The following is a 20,286-nucleotide window of genomic DNA, read 5'->3' on the forward strand; positions in this document are numbered from 1 at the left end:
CATATTGCAGTTTTGACAATACATATTTGACATTTGACGTATCACTGTTTTATTTCTGCAAGTAGTCTGATCTAGGGTCAGCAATTGTTAACAGTCTGTAAAACTGACCAAATTGAGCCACAACTGACCCAGAATTAACAATGATAACCAGAATCATCATTTTGATTGATGTTGAAATGTTGATATCAGTATCAACGTTACAGTATCGATGATAGTTGCTAGTCCCTAATGTTGGCAGCAGTGATATAGAATATATGGAACAGTGTTAAAAGATGCTTATATGAAAGATCAGCTCAGGTCTGGCGGTCTCACTTCATTCCTCCTTCTTATGATACAGCAGATTGAGGTTGTAAAAAATGGGCCACTATTAGTACAGGGAAAACTGTGTTCAGGTACATTTCTGGCGTATTGCTATCATGGCAATGGAAAACACAGCTGACCACTGACTGCAAACAACCTAATCAGACGTCAACAGTCAGATGTTCATTGCGAGCCCAGCGCGCGAACACCCCCCGCCTGTTACGCACACCTGGACACGCAGCAGTGCACAAACCCATAGTGCATGCCAGTTGGCAGCTATGCAAACTTTTACATCAACAATAAACAGAATACAAAATAACACGATAACAAAGACACACTAACATGCCCTAAATCGAGCTGTACAGTGCATGGTTGCCGGCTCCCCTACGATTGCTAAAATAGGGCCCTGTTGGACACCTGTTAGACACAGGTGATGGAAAGAAAGCTTTGAGGAGAAAAATAAGATGTTCGATTAGTTAACTGTGATTTTGATCATATTTCATCTCCTCAGCGGTGAAAGTTTTATTTTTAATATTAATATTTTGCACCAAAAAAGTTTATATGCATAGAAAATATTGTATTCATTTATGCATATATTTAAGCAAATGTATTTCTATTTTACTGTGGTGATGTTTACCGATATTTCCACAAAATGACCCTTGCTGTACATAAAGCAGGGTTAATACCATATTTTACTGCAGTAATGGTGTAACAGTTTAATAGGTTTAAATGTGTTTGAGGTAGTGTTGGAATTCTGTTGATGTTTTTAAAAAATTCAGTGTTGTTTCAGTATTAATTCAGAGGGCAAAATTGATGATGAATCAGATCAATCAGATTGGATCGTTGATTCAGTAAAATTAGTGTTGACAGTTTAACCTTGTTTTAACATCTATTCAGTGGTTGATTGTTATATGGGACATGACCAAGCAAGACCCACATCACCCACAAATCATGACCAAAATCAAATGCAACATACACTATGCTGTTCGAGCCTCAAAATCAGCTAGCAGCAAAAGCAGCAGGGCAGTGACACCTCTCAGAACTAGTGATTTTATTATGTGTTTTCAAATATTTTTAGCCATTTTGCATTGTCATTTTGTCATATATTTAAATATACATCTTTTTTGCAGTTTAAATGGTTGAAAGTATTTGATCTCATACTATGAAACTTGCCCTCTATATGCCCCTGGGGGGACAGGCACTACATTTTGTTATATTTGTAAATATTGTTAAAGTTACAAAAGCATACTCCATATACTTATAATTAATGTTTTAATGAAAATCGACACATTAACAAATAGCTGCAATGAATTCAGTCTACAACACGTTAGATCTGCCCTTTCACAGTAACATAATAGGGTGTTTTGGCCTGGTACCATTAGTGAAATTCTTTAAAAGAGCATAAATTCTTCAAATGTAACACCACTATTACTAATACAACATTTCAAACACTATACATACTCATGCACATGCATGTTTTCCTTCATGCAGTGTTGTGATTAATTTCCATTATATATTTTCTTTTTAATGAATGTAGAGTAGTACTTTAATTGCAGTACTAACTCTATATGAGTTTTGAATACTAAAAATCCACTGAACTTCTCCACAAATACAGAGAGAGTATGTGTTTGTATTTGTTGTATGCGTGTATGTACTCTTGCCCTTTTTATTCATTACAGTCAAGCTGGAAGACTGCACATCTCTTTCACCTTCTCCACATTTTTATGATAGACACACAATTGCCACTAATTACAAAGTAAAAAAATGTTTTTGTTAGAAAATGTTATGTTACTGATAAAAATAAGTTATTTAGGGGTTACATATCTGTACACTCTGTACAAGACTTGGTTGATGCACCTTTAGTAGCAATTACAACTTCAAGGTATCTTAGGAAAATAGTTACAATCTTGGCACACTTGTTTCTGGACATTTATCCATCGGGTTGGATGGGAAGCGTCGGTACACAGCCATTTTTATCTCCTTCCACACATGTTCAAATGGATTCAGGTCTGTGCTCTGGCTGGGCCACTTAAGGAAATTCTCAAGGAGACTTTCTCTGAAGCCACTCCTTTTTTCTCTTGGGTCATTGGCATGTTGGAAGGTTAACCTTCGCCCTATTCAGGCAAAAAAAGTACAATTTTGGTTTCATCAGACCACAGGATCTTGTTTCTCATTGTTTGGGGCTTCCATCTGCCCACTCTACCATGAAGGCATGATTTGTGAATTATTGCCTGGATGGTTGATCTTCGGAAATGTTCTCTTATCTCCACAAGGATGCAGTGGAAGTTCCTGCTGTCCTCCCTGGCCAAGGCTGGTCTTCCTTGATCACTCAGTTTGGCTGTGCGGCCAGGTCTCCAGTTCCAAACTTTATTTGTCAATGATGGTGGCCACTGTGCTCTTTAAGAGCTGCAGCAATGTTTCTTTACCCTTCTCCAGATCTATGCCTTGACACAATCCTGTTTCTGAGGTCTGCAGGTAAAGAGTAACCAAAGGGCACTTTGACATGTTGACTGGTGTTTTAGCACCACCCACTTAAATAAAAACAGCAGTGTCCTGTCACTGTATTTGATCAGCAGAGGGCAGCACTATAGCCTGGCTGAAATGCTCCTCGACTGAGGAACCTCAAACCTTACCAGTGTCATTCTTCCTCTTTTTGTTAATATTTGCAAACAGAAACTGCAACAGAAACGGCAGTAGAATACAAATAAATCTAATTCAAACAAGGAAAGACTATAAAAGAAGGACAAATTTAAAAAAGTACATTTGTAGAATTTCATGCAGGAAAGCAGAAATCTAAGGTTTACATAATGTTCAAGCATTAGATTTGAATGCAGTGTTGAGTCTTCTCACTATGCCCAAATGATTTCATGGAAGTTCACTGCCTTGTGTAGGAGTTCTATGGTCGCCTTATTGTATTGTGTTTAGCAGTGTCTAAGCTTAGAGGTATCTCTTGAATTATTAGTCTATTCTAACTAGCTAAGGTTTTTCTTGGGTAAATAGCAAAGCACTTTGTAAGTCGCTCTGGATAAGAGCATCTGCTAAATGCCGTAAATGTAAATGTACTTCTCGGAACACATGCCACTGCCACATTTATATCTTTAGACAACTTCCTGTTGACAGCCTCAGCTGATATCTCTTCTATTAGCTATCTATGACTGCATATTTCTTATTTGTAAAGATGCTTTGACACCACATGCAGTTTGTTAGCACCTCTGCAGTTCCACGCTGATATAAAATATCTGTTTGACCGTATGCAAACTCTGAAAATAGCTTCTAGGCCTGGATAATCATTTACGCATTAGTGTGTGGTGATACATATCCTACATAGCACGTTATGGTAAAATCACTGACTATTTATTATAAATTACTGCATAGAGCTGTACAGGCTTGTAAAAATTCCATTAAAGGCACAATAGAGAATAGGTTTAAGGGCGACAGGATAGCTTATGTTAGTATAATGCATTATAATAATGATAACATTTGCCTTTTATACTGACATGGAGCAAGCTCTGTTAAATGTAGCGGTTGTAATATTTTGGATTTGGATACTTAAAGTTGGACGTACGTCAGCATTAAATATCTTATTAATGTAGAGTTTAGCTGAATGTCGTTACATTACTTCTACAGAGCATTCCACAGTGCTGGAGTCAGGTTGTGGTTGTAGTTCTGTGTAGTAAAACACAAGTGCACATTTATGACCCACCCAAGTCTCTTCACTACTCTTTACATTCTGGCTGTCAGGCAGAGGACAGAACATGCATTGCAAAGATGAAAGTAGCCATTTCAAAGTAGCCTGCAGTACTGTGTTATTTCCCACATTCGGTACAGGCAAAATAACTTAAAAATGTTGGAAATCCAGCAGCAATACAATTTTGAGTGCACTGAACTTTCAATAGAAAGATAGAAAAGAATTCAACTTCAATAGAAGTTCTTAGTATTAGAAATTCAGTTAACTTAAAATTTTATTGCAGCATGATTTCTAACTGTTTAAGTTAAAACACCAATTGTTTTATGATGTACATTTGCAGGATAGTGTCCAATTTAGACACCCATCAAGACAGCATTCACTTCTTCCTTTCAAAGACATGGCATGAGGTTGTGGGCTTGAAGTAGTGGACTCACAGTCCAAGGTCACATCATGTGGTTTGGGTAATGTCACCATGAGATGCATGCAAATAAAAAAAAAACAATACACACAGTACAATAAATAAGATGAAAGACAATTGGCACGCTATACAGGCAGAAGAGTGCAGCACTGACACTGTATGCTGTACTAAATACACGTAGATAGGGACAAGTGCAGAGTTGTGTACCATACTATGATGTACAGATATTCCCTAAACAGTTTATATCAGTACAGTACGGTAGAAGAATATAGAATAGTTGTTAAATACCAATTTTGGCAGCAAATATGACCTCAGAAAGAGTGGAAGGAGGCTCAGTAAGGGTACATCAACTGAGTTATGTGCGATTGTGTCAGCAGTGTCCTGTTAGTGGCCATGGATTTTCTGTGTGTAGGTACACTTTGCCTCTCTAATGGCCTGTTTCTAATGGAAACATTGGTCCTTGCTGTTCTCAGGCCTTCTTTACCATTTGACATTCAGCATTTGCTTTGGGGAGAGGTGTATACTGCTACTATGAGCACAGTGGTAAATCCACCAGGTCAACAAAATGGCCAGCATCTAACAGTTGCAAACACCAGTGGTTAGCAAACTAGAAACTAGAACTAGTGTTCCTACATCATTCAGTGTTGAAACACACAAGCCACCTCCTTGAGTCTTACTGCACAGAGTGCTTTTTCTGTCTGTGCACAATGAAGCTAGCCCATCCAGCTGAATGGTGTTTGTCATCCATGCTTCAATAAAAACAAGTCAAAATCAAGGTCTGTTTGTGGCAGACATGAGTACCAGTTGTTTTATGGCTCATACGTGTATTAGGTTCGAGCTGAAACAATAAATTGCACTGTTTTTTCAGCCATGCTGAGTGGATGCTTCCTCCCACCATACCCCACCAGCAACTGATACCAAGAATTATGTTGCAAAATAGAACTTCCCCATTGTGGGTGGCCAAATAGCCTGTTGGTTTTACTTAGTACTATCCAGAGGTGGCAGAAGTACAAATACCCCATACTTAAGTAAACATATAAACATTCCAGTTAGAAACTATTTAAAAAGTAAATGTCGAAGTTTGATTTTACATTTATTCACATTAGAAAAGTACAAACTCCAAAATATGCTTAAAGAAAAAAGTAAAAGTATTTTTTTTAAAAGGTGCTTGTCTTTTCTTGATTTTAATGTTTCCTGAAATGGTTTCTGAGTTACAGACGGACACAACTGTGACACTGAGTATAAATAATGGTTCATTGTAGAACTGCAGCGTAATCTGCAAAATCCTTCATAAAATTTGAATCTCTGCTTTTTTAATGCAGCAAACACTAAAACTAGCATAATTAAAATATACAGTTTACCAGTTTCATGTTAAGCTCACAGCACACATTCAGATAAATGTAGTAATACATGGTTCTCAGCTCCGATATGCTGACTATGTGATTAACACTGATGATCCTGTTTCTGTCTTTACACTTAAACCTTAGTTTTAACAAATTTACTGATATAGCAAAAAAGAAACTGACACCAACCACCTGAAATCAACTCTCCTGTTTTTATTTATTTACTGTTTTTAAGAAATTAGTGGTAAACTTTATCTAGAAAAATGGTGACATGCTCACCCCTTTCAATGTTGTTTATTCAGATTTGGAAACCAGTTTCTCAGACCACTGAAAACGGCATCATTATCACTTCGCAGAACTCACTGATTTAACTGATTTAGCACTAATACACCCCTCTGGCACTTTTTCCCTACCGGACAGAACATATTTATTTGTCTTGGGAAACATTATATTACAGCAGAAAGGGTCAGATATGTTCCCACAGAACACAGAACTCTTGGTACAGATTGGATTCAGTGTCAAACTGAAACTGAATCAGATTACAGAACCAAAGCTCAGCTCTGTTTCAGTTTTAAAGGAACTGAAGCTTTCACATATTCAGATTCACCAACAGCATTGCACGATTAGCTGCCTGATCTACGTAAGGAACTACGTAAGTAGAAGTCCAACGTGCAAAGCTCTTGGCAGGTGATTCTCAGCAACTTCCCTTGTTTTTCTTGCAAGGCTGCAGTTGCACACTGTACCTGAGCCTGATAGGTTTGGGCTACCTCTCCCCACCTACGACCCACGTAAATGCCCAAATAATCACCTCCATTGCCACTGTAAATGCTCCCTTGCTTTACTTACCTTGCTTACCTACCGAAAATCTTATCTTTTACATTGACATTTCATTCCTTGAGCAAGGCCCTTCAGCCTCTTTGATCCCCAGGCGCTGCGGCACCAGCTACAGACACATGCGTGTGTCACTATGTGTGTTTCACTGGTATGTATGTCACATGGTGAATATGATTGTCTTGTCAAGCTCAAATTTCTGAAAATAAGTAATGAGGTCAGAACCATCTTGTGACTCATACATCTGAAATCTAATTCCTTTTTTTACATTACTGTGACCTGCATTCATCTAGATTTTGGTTTTGATATTATTTTTGTTATCTAACCTGACCAACGTCTTTGATCATCATGCCTTGTTGGTTTAGCTCACTTATAGTGCAGTGCGGTTCAGTGGTCACAGCTCCATTGCATCTTATTTTTGTTGCTGTAAAAAAACATGTTGGTGTTCATGTTGAAATACATTTATTTACTTTATTGTTTATTTTACTTAAACAAATATAATTTATATTTGTTTATGTTTTGTTGTGGTGTCAAACCTGAACCCTATTGAGAACTATAGATATTGATGTATAGATATTGGTCTGATGTGCGAATCCACAAACCCAGTGTTGGGTAATTTACAGCAGCGTGACAAACAACATGCGATAGAATTATAAAAACTCCCAGTCTGGTAATTGTCTGGTAAAATGTCAAAATGTGAAAAGATGATCATGAGTTTCAAATTTAAAAGATATTCAAATTTACTTGAAATTTGTTTCAGCATTACAAAGATATAAAAATTAACATACGTATAAAAGATTGAATAAAACTGTAAAATAATCGATAGGTCAACACATTCACAACCGACAGAGAGAGAGAAAATTCCCAAAAGGCATGTTAAGAGGTTAAGGCCACCCTTGGGTGTGCCCTCTCCGAACCTAACACAGACTTGGTCTAAGCAATTATACCCTAATGAATCATTATCCCTATGATTCGTCGTTAAAAACTTATCAAAACCTAAAACTAATGAGTAAGTAAAAAAACTATTGGATAGCATCTATTAATATGACTATGTCAGCCGTGTCTAATTAACATGTTGTTGGTCAGCTCTGATGACCGTGAGGTGTCCACTGTGCTTCAGCAGATTAGAGATGAACAGTTCTTATCTAATGCCACAGTGTCCTTCTTAAACACAACAACCAGTCTTCATGCATCAAAGAATCTTTAGGTGTTTTAAAGTCTCTGTTAAGGTATAACAGTAGAAAGATCTGCTGACCTCTATGCAACTTATGAACAGGTGTGCGCTGACCAATCTGAAAAAAGTAATCATGCTATATGTCACCACTATATAATCATGTCACTCATATAGCTTGTCATAGGCTCATAGTCTTTCTGCTAGGGACCTCTAGCAAAACAGCAGAAGAAACGTCATTGCCACTCGGGGTCACGTCCCCTCACAGCACTTCAACTTTCACGACTCCTGAAACAGCACAAATACAACCTTCAAAGTCTCAAACACATTGTATCACCATAACACAATGAAAGAGAGTGCATATCAAATATCAAATAACCATATAAATTATTAAGTAAGGAGTTAGAAAAAGAAATAATTTGTAAAAGGAATAAGAGGTGAGGGGGGGGGGGGGGGGTAATAACAGCAAGGCCTTGTTGTCAGCACCCTGTACGGCACGATGGCCCACAGACAACTGCTGAGTGATTCAGTGTTGCTGACAAGAGCACTGCTGTTTTGGACATCCCACCCAACACTGTGGGCCAGAGTAGGAGGACACACCCCCTTACATCCTCCTACTTTCTCTCTCTCCCAGGTAATTGATGCTCCCCCGTACGCCATCCAAATTATATATGGTGTCACAAGTGTTTCCTCTGAGACTGACCTTATCTGATTTCATTCCTTATTTGACTCTCAAGAAGTTCCAGGCACTCAATTATTTCTGCGCCCATGATAGATTAGTGCTCCAACTGCACAAAGGTACACAAACAGGCAGTGACACACACTGTTAACATATGTCAACTAGGATGTCTTTACCATTTACCACAGGGAGGGATTAATAAACTTCAACCCCCTAAACCAACAAACAACTCAATACTCACCAAGAGAACAAAAAAGTATCAAAATAATTAGTGCGACAAGTATATAGAGAAACACTGGACCATCCACATATACAGCTGTTTTAAAGTCTCCAACTTCAACCTGAAAAACAGAGAAAAAAAAGTCTGTAAAACTATAGCATAATTCAGATGATCTGAAATCCATTTGAGGCGTCCATAAATCAATAAGGCCATTACAACAGGTGGTAGATGATATACTGAATCTGTTGTACCTCAATTGAGTCCACACTGATTACATCTTCCTTCTCGCCCAAAATCCTACAGATGACAGCAGTGGGTGTAATCTCTTTTATTTTACACTCATGTAACTTCTCTCCAGACAAACCCCAAACCTTTACATCTGCAATACTAATATTCAGCATGTCTGTCTTTTTCTAGAGGGGGAATAAAAAGCATGAGAGACAGAAAGCAAGATGACAAAAAATATCAAGTTACATAAAGACAGTGACTTGCAAAATTAGGATTACATGAGACCTCCAAACTTGAATAGTACCGCATGTAAATCAAGTGCTGTACCACAGGTGTAGCCCAAAGCACTACATTGTTCTAACATAGTAAAGCCAAGCTCAGCCCAGCTTTAGCGTACTGGTTTATTAGCATCAGTTACTTCTTAAGCCTTCTAAGAATAGAATCATACAGCAGAGAAAGTCTTTCTCCAGTCATAGGCAAATAAGCCCCATTACTAATGCACTTAACAAGTTAAATTGCTCTGAATGACAATCACTAGGTAGTGACTCTGGACAATCCTAAACCGAATTTACAACAGTTACAACAGTTTAGACTATACGTCTGAAATGACACCCTGAAATGTTGCTTTACCTGTATGGTGACCTGTATGACACCTGTGTCCAACTCAGAGGTTAAGAAGGTGTTGAATTCTGGATCTGGGAGGTAAGAAAGTTTGTCTACACAGTCCACTGTTGTGTTCCCCACTCTGAGAGAGACACTGAATGAGTCCTTGTATTCTCTCAGACCATGAGTGTGGAACCAAAATGTCTATGAGAAAGTGATATACAAAGATTTTCACCATGTGAGGGGTGAATGGTACATTAGCAGCAAACGATCTTGCCATTTATGAGTAACAGTGCCTTCCTGTTTACCCTCATTATGTTTTTCATTGGAAAGTAGAGTTGCTGCACTCATTTTTAAAGATAATCACATTTTCATACCTTGTTTGAGATGATTACTGGGGTGATCACTTTGGGAGAAACACTAACTGCATCCACATACGCCAACTTGTACCCATGCAGTTGGATTTTCCTCCCGCCACTGAATGAAAAATGTTAAATACTTGTATGATCTAACTGATACTGATGAGTAGTATAAAAAAAGTTTAAATTTGTTAAACGTTTTTAAAATATTTTTAATTAAACAGTGTGTGATGACATTATCAGTTATCACCTGGAAACTGAAATAGTCAATTGTGAGTGGACTATTTAGAATTTTGGTGTCTGTTTTGCTCTATACATTTTATACATTTTTGCATCCTAGCAGAAGACATTTTGCTTAATGACTGGCTGGGTGAGTGAGTGACAGACTGACAGACCTTGCCCAAGAACTGCCTCTTGTTTACCTAATAGAGACAATTTCTCTATTGCTACTGAAAGTGTGGTGTGAAGCTGTAATAATGTGTCCTATAGTTTCCTAATTGAAAAGGCAACACCTCTGTAAAATATAGAGACATGACTAATGGTGTTGTTTAAACTAAATGCTTATTTTTTCATAATTTTCTATAAAATTTAAATATTTTAAACAGATTCAACCCAAGGAGTGTACGTGTCTTTCTCTGTACTGTACCTGGCCCAGGTGACTGAAGGCTGCAGTCCAGTACAGGTGGGCTGGGAGCCATACGTGATGATGGTGTTGCTGTGACAATAGCCATCTGCTGTAACCACACACACCCTTGTGCTTCCTTTATTTCCACTTGGAATATTGAACTTCAGAGTGTCACTGGAGCGTTCAATCACTGGAGTCCTGATAATGAAACAGCAGATACAAAAATAAAATATAGCAGGCATAAAAATAAACACACTCAAATACCACACACTGTTTTAGTGACACTCACTCTTTAGTAGTGCACTCTGCGAACCCTTGGAAGCGAATTTTCTCAACCAGTCTTAGGTCTTTGCCTTTCATCACAGCATTGTTTCTGCCATGAAAGGAGACTTCATTGGGCTCCAGAGAGAGGATCTCTGGCTAATAAAGAGATGAAGAGAAGATACATTTAATACTGGTTATACCTGGTTTGACCTTAACTGAGGCATAACTTAATGATGCATTAAATTGGTACTGGTAAATATAAATGAAAACCCGATGACAGTTTTTCATCTGCACTTTTTTTAAACTCTTCACTTGCCCTGACACAGATCTAACTTCCACTAACATAGTGTGTGACAGTTCTGTAGGCCACTTACTGCATTCTGTCCAGAAGATAATCCTTGACATGTGTCCTACAGAGGGGGAGATGGACAATGGTCTAAAGCAGTTAATATCAAGACTGAATAGGATTTATTTCTCAAAAATAACTTAATAATAACTTTACAAACATTGAAGGTGAGGCTGTCGACAGAGCCGTGAGTCCAGCTGCATGTCTGACTACTTGAGGACCAATTACACCCTGCTGAGACACATGCTACACACCTGCACATAAAACCATACACACCAATCCAGAGTTTTATGTGGATACATTATATGGGATTACTGTAACCTGCTGAATAATTTTAGAAACTGAACTTGTCAGCATTACTCTAATACCAGGATTATTCTATGCAGAAGTAATAAAACTATAGTATAGAGAAAGTGTACTTGAGTGAAAGTATGGGCAGTTAAAGCCCTGAATCCTAACAAGTCATACTTAGCATATGGAGAGGTCTTGGTGATGTCTGGGCAGCTCCTCAGTTTCAGGTTCTCTGTGATTTTCTGATTTCCTATAGTGACCGTCGCTGTGACTGGACAGACAAGACATATTGCTGTGGTAACCCATTCAACCTTTTTTTTTTTTTTATTTGGACTGCCAATTACCCAACCTGTATCTATAAACGAACCATTAGCAGGCAGGCGCTGACTGGGGAAACTGCAGGCGCAGTTGGGGAAGACTGACTTTGAGCTGCACAGATCCTCAGCTCCTGCTTTGAAGGTACATGTAAAGGTAGGATTATGTGTCCCCTCCACATTCAAGTGGAGATTTAGAGTGACCTGAATGAGAGAGCAGAATGAACAAACATGTCAAAAAAGATCAAATAAAATATTACAATGATGACATCTTTTACCTAAAAGTAATGTACCTCTGTGGAGACTTCACTAATGTGAAAAGTGATCAGTTTTTTCTGAAAAGAATCTTCAGGAATGGAGATCCAAGAAGAGCTTGAACACTCTGCATTGGTGGAGCACCTAGAGTGACAGACAATAGTCACACATTGTGACTCTTTGTTGTTTAGGAGCTGATTTGCTGCTCTGAAAGGTTTTTAAGGAACCTGACAGGAACAGATCTAGAAAAATATTTATGGAGTGGCGAGAGGGGGGCAGGACTTTTTGAGGGGTGGCAACGTATGACAGACGTATATACACTGAATTTAATCACAGTTTGATGAGAAATAGTATGTACACACCACAAAAGGGCACAGGCTGCCATTTACAGACTCATACAGACACACTTAATCTCATGCAAACAATGTTTTGCATTTGATATATACACTGCTGAAATAAATGGATCATGCCACTCAAACAAGGTCCTGGACATAACTTTTTACTCAGAGCCCACATTCTCTCCATTTGTCCCTCAGTAGCTTAAAGATAAGATAAGATAATCCTTTATTAGTCCCACAGTGGGGAAATTCTCAGTGTCACAGCAGAAAGGGATAGCAAGACACTCAGTTACAAAAACGTAGATAAATAATATACACTATATACACAATATAAATAAGAAGTAAAAAAGCAATAGCAATATTATTTACAGATTATTGCAAATGACTCTTAATTGCACATGTTGGACGGGGAGGTGGTGGTATTGCACATAGTATTTTTACATTTACATTTACCTCTGTTCCCTGAACATGTGTGTGTGTAGTTAAGTGTGAGTGTATGTGGTCTGCTGGGAGCAGTGCTGGTTGTGGAGACTGACGGCAGTAGGAAGGAAGGACCTGCGATACCGATCTTGCCCAGAATAACAATGCGGAGGTCACAATGGAGTTCTTAGACACCGTTGTGTACTGAAACAGAGCTCCAGAATGTCTCAATCAAAATGGAAACTATTTATATCCTGGTAAGCCAATGCAACCCACATGGACATCAAAGCATAACCACACGGTCCTGAAACATGGTCTGCGGTGTCAAACTTTGAGCACAAAATATATTAAAATAATGTAAGAAATTGTAAGATCCTTAGGTGTTTGCATCAGGGTAACCACTAATTTTTGGAATAATGTTTAAGGAGCATTATTTTCTCTTCATCAATGGATTGCATTTAAAAAACACTAATTGACTGCATTTTTCCAAATGATACTAAGATACTGATACTGGCAAATATGTATTATTTAATAGAGAATTGTTGAGCTAGATGCTGTTTAGTTTATTTCTGGATAGGAAACACAAAACTTTAGGTTAATCATCAATCTGCGAAGAACTTGCTAATACTATATTTCCTATACTATTCTTAATGTACCATACAAAGCCGATCAGATCAGCTGTGCAGAATGACTACAGAGTAAGTTGGTATTAGGACAGAGCGAAAAATTAGCTACCCTACGAATCCAGCATCATAGTGTACCTTGTTGTTATACATGGTCTAAAACATTTTATGCACAAAACAAAGAATAAAGGCTAACTGTCCTTTTACAGAGTTTAAATCATGCTGCAGTGACTCATCTAAAATCTCAGCAGAATTAATGTCATAAAATAGATACACTGCAACTTTACTTCAACAGTTAATAAACTAAACATGCAGTGTTGAATGTGATAGATATGTAAGAATTGGTGAGAAACTTACTTGCTTGTTGTCACACACCAGCCACAGAAAGGGTCCTGAGAGGACCTGCAGTCTCTCAAGGTGCTGTATGTACCACACTGGGTAACTGCAACCCGCCTAATCTACAAACCACACACAAATACAGCAATTTCTTATAATGAAAAAGTAATGCCATTAAATGAAAGACTTATGCCAAAAATCCATTTCCTGCTACATAACTGATTGTCACACATTGTTTTTACAATGAACAATCATAGAAAGTTGATCTATGAGCTAATATCTATATAAATATCTAAAAGATATTTATTAGAGCCAAATAACTACAATCTTTGCACTTTAATTGGTGCTCAACTGTCAGTTTTGTATCACTCACTTGATTTCTCAAAGCTATGTAAATGTACTGATTATCCACTGGGTCAAAAAGCATTCTGGGAAACACCATTCTATCATCATCGGATCTGTACAGCACAGTCACACAGCCAGATCTAAAATTCTTATCCAGCACCATCTGCAGAGACAGAAAAAAGACATCATGATGATCTGCTAGTGGCATCTGGTTACTAGTCAAACCATAAAAACCTATGTAGATAAATAATTTACCCAACTAAAATAAGTAATAACAATTTATTTGTACTAATAGCTTTTAGCAAATCCCTACATACACTGGGTTCTACACTGAAACTCTGATTTTGAAGAATAAGCATTTCTCAAATATGGGTTTACTGGTTTAGGATTAAAAGCTTAAAAGATTCAAAATCATGAAATTAAAATGGCATGCAATAAAATTTGTAATAGTTACATGATATTCATCTGAATATGGACAAATGGTGCAAAGAAAAGGTTTTTACATGATAGATTTCTATTTTTTATGTTGACTGATATTGGACTTATCCTATTAGAGATTAGACAAGAGACAGAAAAACAGACCTTCATCAGTTGTCCATTATTAGTTCCAATGTAGATCACAATCCAGGATCCTTTCTTCTCTGCTGCTACAGAGGTCATTGAGCTGTGTCTTAACACCACAGCACGAGGAGCCAGAACAGCATTTCCCCCCTACAGAGACACAAAACATCACAAGCATTAGAAATGTCCAATACTGATCTATTTAATCTGATTCTAAATGCTGAAGACAAAGTGACACACAGTGCAGATACTGCTTCATATTATAAATCATCATTCAGATTTGTTCCACATATCTGTTATCTACTGTATATAGATCTATACATATCTATATTCCAACCTCAGGTATGCACGCTGGACTACAGGTGAATTGTAAAGGCACTTGGCTTCTGATCTGGCTGAAGTTGTAAATGGCCAGTACAGTGTTCTCCAGCTCTGCTTGTGCAGTGAATACTCCCACCCAGAGAAGCGGAGATCCAGAGGAGATAACAGCAGATGACAGGAGCTTTCGACGGGGTTTATCATCACAGCACTGTAACTCTGCACCTTTCAGAGATTTGGTCATATCTGATTTGATTTTACTGTTCTCCATCCTTAAGACCATCACTGCTGCATCTGCTTCAGGGTTAACGTTCACCAGCAGGTACGAGTGAGAGGGAGATGATGTCTGGAACCCGTCAACCCACTCAACATCTCCTTTTGGTGAAATGCTGGCTAAAACTGAATCCTGTGATTTTGAGAAGATTTCTCCTGGCTGGGAATCCAGAGTGTTCCTCAATCTCACACCACCATCGTCGAGAGATCCACAGTCTTTCTGGTCAGTTTTCTTTTTAACTTGGTCTTCATTCTCTCTGGCAACCAGTATATATGTAGCATTTTTAGGGTTACTTTCATTAAAAACTACTAGAAAAGCGGCAGATGATTCATCCACAAAAGGTCCAACAGACCTCCCCTCCCTGTAGATACTTCTGGATATATCATCTAGATCGAGAACTTCACAGTAGCCACAGTCAGAGGTCCCACAGCTGATCAGGGTCTTGTTCGCGTCGAAAGGCAGTAAAAGAGTAAGTCTGTTGGGGTGTGTGTGGTTAGATATGTCCTTGTGTTTCTCCACTACTAGATCATGCTTCATCTGGAGGAGCTGAGAGTCGGTCACAACGAACACTTTCCCGTTTCCAACAACAAAGTTCCTGATATCTCCATTAACGCTCTGCTCCATTAAAGAGAAAACACCGCTTCTAAACAACAGAAGAAGGAGTCCCACTAAAACTGTCCTCATTTTGCCTGAGCGGAGTCTCAAACGCAGAGAGAGAGAGAGAGAGAGAGAGAGAGAGAGAGAGAGAGAGAGAGAGAGAGAGAGAGAGAGTATCCGTCTGCTCCGGGTGTGAAGCATCAAACTTGTCTGTGGTGAATGTGGACGGAAGCGAAGACTTCCGTGTTAACTGAGTGTCAAATTTTGAACCAAAGGGAGGACTGTCAAATAACTCAGGTTCCATACCAGAGGTCCCGTATAAAAAGGTCCCTTTATTTCACAATCAACAAAAACAAACCGAAAGCAAACTTGGCAGAACGCTTTCAGTTTCAGACTTGCCGTTACTCACCACTCACTGGATCGGGAGAGCCCTTTCGCTCCTGGTAAGAGACAGCCGTCTCAGCAAACCGCCGAGCTGGACCTGCAGTTCCACTCAGCCGACTCTCACCAGAAAAGGGGGGTCCCGTCCCTTATATCTTTTAACAAAATGAGGAGCTATGTGTGGGCGAGAGTGGGGGCCAACCGCTCCCCCCAGGTACAGCCTTCCACTATCACTTGTACATTCCAGTGGTTTCGCAACTGCATCCTCATGAAAAACAAGTTATATAATTGATTATATAAACGAGTTTGCAGTATAACATAACCTGTAACTTAATGTAATAATATAAAAAACCTGTATTAACATATTACCAATACATTATGACCAGCAAGCATACATTTAATATAAAGTGAACATGGACGCATTATATCCTTATATTCCGATATGAAGACCAAATTAGCATGGCTCCGCAGTGCACCAGCACCACTTCATAATGCCTTTCATAGTACAAACACCCTTGCAGCCTATCCAAAGGAGTAGGCCTTTTCCTAGTGGTTACATCCCATAACCGAACAGTAAGTTGTTCATATGATACAGTGTGTACTAATTGGATGGAGTGCACCCTAGGCCGGCGCCTAGGTATCAGCAGGGCAGAATTCATTCTTATTACATTCGATCCTTCGGCCATGTTCAGCTATATATTAAAGTATAATTAAGCCGATTATTCAATCTCCGGAGATACATACACATACAGAGCTGCCAAATGCATAGTAGAATAACCACTACTAATAAGACTAGTAGTGGGTGAATGAGCATATTCATTACAGAACGTGCACGTGGCGACCATCCCTCAAAAATTGACCACCAGGTATCTTGAGCTTCAGCCTCAATTACCTTACCTATGCTCAGCAACTTACTACCAGCTACCATAGTTTTCACTATTAGTTTAGTGGTATTGTGTCGATGTTCTGTTGCCAGCCTAACTAACTTCCTAGATGCATTCATCAACTTCTAATGTTCCTTCAATGATATTCTAATCCCCGAACGGAGAACCTCCCACTGGATCCGGGTGAGGTGTTCTTCCGACGTGTGATTTGTTAATAGGTAGGTGTTATTACCCCAATGCCAGATGTAAATCCCTTCTAAACAACCTGAATATGGAGCATAAGGCAGTTGTGGGTGGGCACGCGCCGTAGTAACACATAATTTATGAGGACCTACTTCGTGCAAAGTCTCCCTCAAGGGCTTGTGTAACCACTCACACACTGCATTTGTGTCTTTAAAACATACATTCCTATGTCCTGTCCTCAGAGAGCATACCATGCCAAAATCTGTGTCTGAACAGTCATCCAAGTCATACGTGATGTTAGAGTTTATGTCTAACCATTTACCTTTCACCTGTAAAGTCCACAGCGCTCCAGCTGCTAGAACAGGGTGAACGTAGTACATACACACAGTTCTCTGATGTGTAACATTATGTCGTAGGTACACCCCCGTACAAGTAGTTTCATTACATTTTGATCTACCAGGTGGAACTTGTATCCATAGTAACATTCCACCATTGCCGGTATTCATTAGTCCCAGTCCGGCTCCGGTCCCACCTAATATGGTGTCATACCATGCCCGCTTCACACGACACTTAAGCACGGGTGGGAACCTAATGGTGAACCTGACAGTCGTAATGACGGTGGAAAGTCCCATAACTTTACAGGTATTGACAGTGGGATAATGGTAGCATTTGTGGGGTCCGGTTCCTCTGGCATAACCCAGACCGGATACCCATAAATAGTTCTGTTCTCAATTTGGGTGGCATTAGCTGTCCAATAGGAACTGTTAGAGCAAACAGCATCCGTAATGTTCTCAAGACACTGACTACTAGTTAGGTTCCAGATACATAGTGACACTTGGGTACTAATATTCAAACAATGCCCTTTAGGCATAACCAAACCATGTTTGCCTAATCTTAGGCAGTTGTCGCACTTCCACATCCTTCCTGTGATGTTAGCCCAGAAACATGGGGTGTTGGCTTTACAAATATAATTATCCTGTTGCCGTGTGAGTGAGGCATTCTTCCAGCCTAATGGCGCCACTCGCGCACTCGTCATCCGATTGCCCGGAGTCCAGGACAGACCTGGTGTCACACACCATAGCATCCATAAGACCACTCTAGTAGTACCTTTATCCTTCCCATGACAACAGTGGGAAGTTACTCCGTACCTGCACACAGAATAAGAAACACTCACAAAACATTCGTTTTCCCTAACATAACACTTAGATGCAGGCACATGCTCCCAGCCTTCTTGGCCTGGTTTCATGATTGCTACAGTGTTATCTTTCCCCATAGCTATAACATCAGCGGGTACTGGAGGACCATCCGACTGCATTCCACATTCTTATCCTTTGCCCATTGTTTCACTAGATTGCCTGTGAAATGGATGAGTTAAATGTGTAAAGTGTGCAACAGTTGAAGTGTGAGATCTTCATTAAACATGAGGATCATTAAGCGTTGGTCCACATCATGTGTCACCTTCTGAATCTCTGACATTTTCTAGATAATGTCCATCGTTTTATTTTTTTTTTACTTAAACAACATCTCTAAATGTTCAGGGTAGATAATCAAACCTTGAAGATGTTTTCTTTTAATGCCTTTATTTAATTATAACTATAATATGTTAATAGTTTATGTTCTTTTATGTGTGTTAAACCGAATCATAGAGACAGGAAAGGAGGGGTGGGATATGTGAGAGTTGTATATATGGCGCATTAGAGTAAAGCACACTTTAAATAATAAATAAACGAATGCCAGTTTGTTATTTATTAATTATTTTAAAACAACACATCCGACTTTTTAAATGTTTTTGTTGAAGTGAATGAAATGAATACATTCTATCACAACTAGAGTTTAAGACATGAATACAGTACTAGAGTTTAAAACGTGAGTGTGCACCTACACCAGTGAACTTGAAATATTAAAATTTTACATGATTTATGAATGTAAATGTTGAAGAAAGGATGAAAAAGTGCTCTAACCGCTCTGTTCTAGATCGAGAATGATGGTGACATGTAGTTTATAATGGGGAGTCCTGCACATGCTTTCTCAAGCTTACCTGCAGGAAGAAATAAAATGTAAATAACGTAAGACAAATCAAGCAAACCTAAAGAAAGAGAAAAACGAATAAAATTAAAAGCTAGCAAATACTTGTGAAAATAAGATTAGTAAATGACCATGTGCAGAACTAGAACAATAACTGTATTGTCTAATGTTTGATTAATCTCTTTTTTTAATTTAACTGGCATTAAGGCTTCTTAGTGCTGCTTTTGCGGTTCGTTTTTTTCAGAGGGTTAAACTCACTTCAGCACGATATAACTAATGTTAAACTGTTGCGTTCGAGCGGGTCTGGAACTGGGAAATACTGTTTGTACCACTTGTAAATTGCACTGAACAGGCAGTGTCGTATTTACTCTAGATACACGAGTTTACAAGATGTTACTTGTATCGCGACAACTTATCTTTTACATGTTTTAAATTTTTTACACTCCAACGCTCCAGAGCTGACTGACATTACTTGATTTAGTTTGATATTCTGCAGTTTTTATGGACGACTCAATGTCGTTGTTTTTCTTCGTGGTTGATGTTTTACGGATCTCCGTGCTTAGTGGGCCGATCTTCCTGCAAGAAGCCGAAAATAGTAAAGTTGTATCTGGTAAATACAATCTACCTAGAAGCGCTCGAGCTCATCAGAAGAAGAGGGGTTGTATAAGGGCGTGAGGGTCAGGAGCAGAAGGTTGGGGCGTGGTCCTTCTCCTAAAATTTAGTTATATCATATTTCTAAATTGGAATCGGTTTAAGCAACGTTTTAAAAATTTTGAGCGTCTTAATTCTCAATTCTTGGCCTTAATTCTAATGCAAGTTTAATGCAAGAAGGTTTAGAAATGCCAGAAGCTTCCTAATGTCCGACAAACAGTGTCAGTTACGGAACGCAATGGCTAAGTTTAAGGAGTACTTTGTCTCCAAACAGAAGGTCGCGTTCAAAATGTATTTTTTTCTTGTGATCAAAATGACGAGCGCATACTACGCAAAGTCAACACGATATAGACAGGAATTGTTAATAAATTGTCAAGTATCTTCAAGTTCAAGTGTCAGGTTTATTGTTAGGACA

At 38.8% G+C, this 20,286-nt stretch overlaps 1 protein-coding gene across 2 annotated transcripts; it reads right to left on the minus strand.

Moving 5' to 3' along the window:
• Positions 1-7,295: 7,295 nt before the first annotated feature.
• LOC140549156 (plexin-C1-like) lies at positions 7,296-16,255 on the minus strand. 2 transcript variants are annotated; one of them, XM_072672512.1, is made up of 17 exons: positions 16,157-16,255; positions 14,580-14,708; positions 14,026-14,160; positions 13,674-13,774; positions 11,974-12,079; positions 11,734-11,884; positions 11,544-11,637; positions 11,236-11,329; positions 11,104-11,139; positions 10,755-10,885; positions 10,487-10,663; positions 9,859-9,958; positions 9,509-9,685; positions 8,902-9,063; positions 8,672-8,771; positions 8,455-8,539; positions 7,296-8,039 (listed from the first exon to the last, which is right to left on the minus strand). In XM_072672512.1, the coding sequence occupies exons 2-16, from the start codon at positions 14,655-14,657 to the stop codon at positions 8,502-8,504; spliced, it is 1,680 nt and encodes a 559-aa protein (XP_072528613.1). In that variant the 5' UTR covers positions 14,658-14,708; positions 16,157-16,255; the 3' UTR covers positions 7,296-8,039; positions 8,455-8,501. The 2 variants fall into 2 exon arrangements, with proteins under 2 accessions (XP_072528613.1, XP_072528612.1); XM_072672511.1 differs by lacking the exon at positions 16,157-16,255 and adding an exon at positions 14,896-15,887.
• Between the last annotated feature and the right edge of the window lie 4,031 nt (positions 16,256-20,286).

The sequence above is a fragment of the Salminus brasiliensis genome, chromosome 2, assembly GCF_030463535.1.
Source record: "Salminus brasiliensis chromosome 2, fSalBra1.hap2, whole genome shotgun sequence".
In the NCBI taxonomy this organism is placed as follows: Eukaryota; Metazoa; Chordata; class Actinopteri; order Characiformes; family Bryconidae; genus Salminus; species Salminus brasiliensis.

Coding starts and splice junctions, on each gene's coding strand:
- LOC140549156 (XM_072672511.1), bottom strand. CDS start 15,834: ATGAGGACAGTTTTAGTGGGACTCCTTCTTCTGTTGTTTAGAAGCGGT. Junction 9,686..9,858: donor CAGTAATCATCTCAAACAAG/GTATGAAAATGT, acceptor ACTTTCTCATAG/ACATTTTGGTTCCACACTCA. Junction 9,064..9,508: donor TCATACAGGTCACCATACAG/GTAAAGCAACAT, acceptor TTCCCCCTCTAG/AAAAAGACAGACATGCTGAA.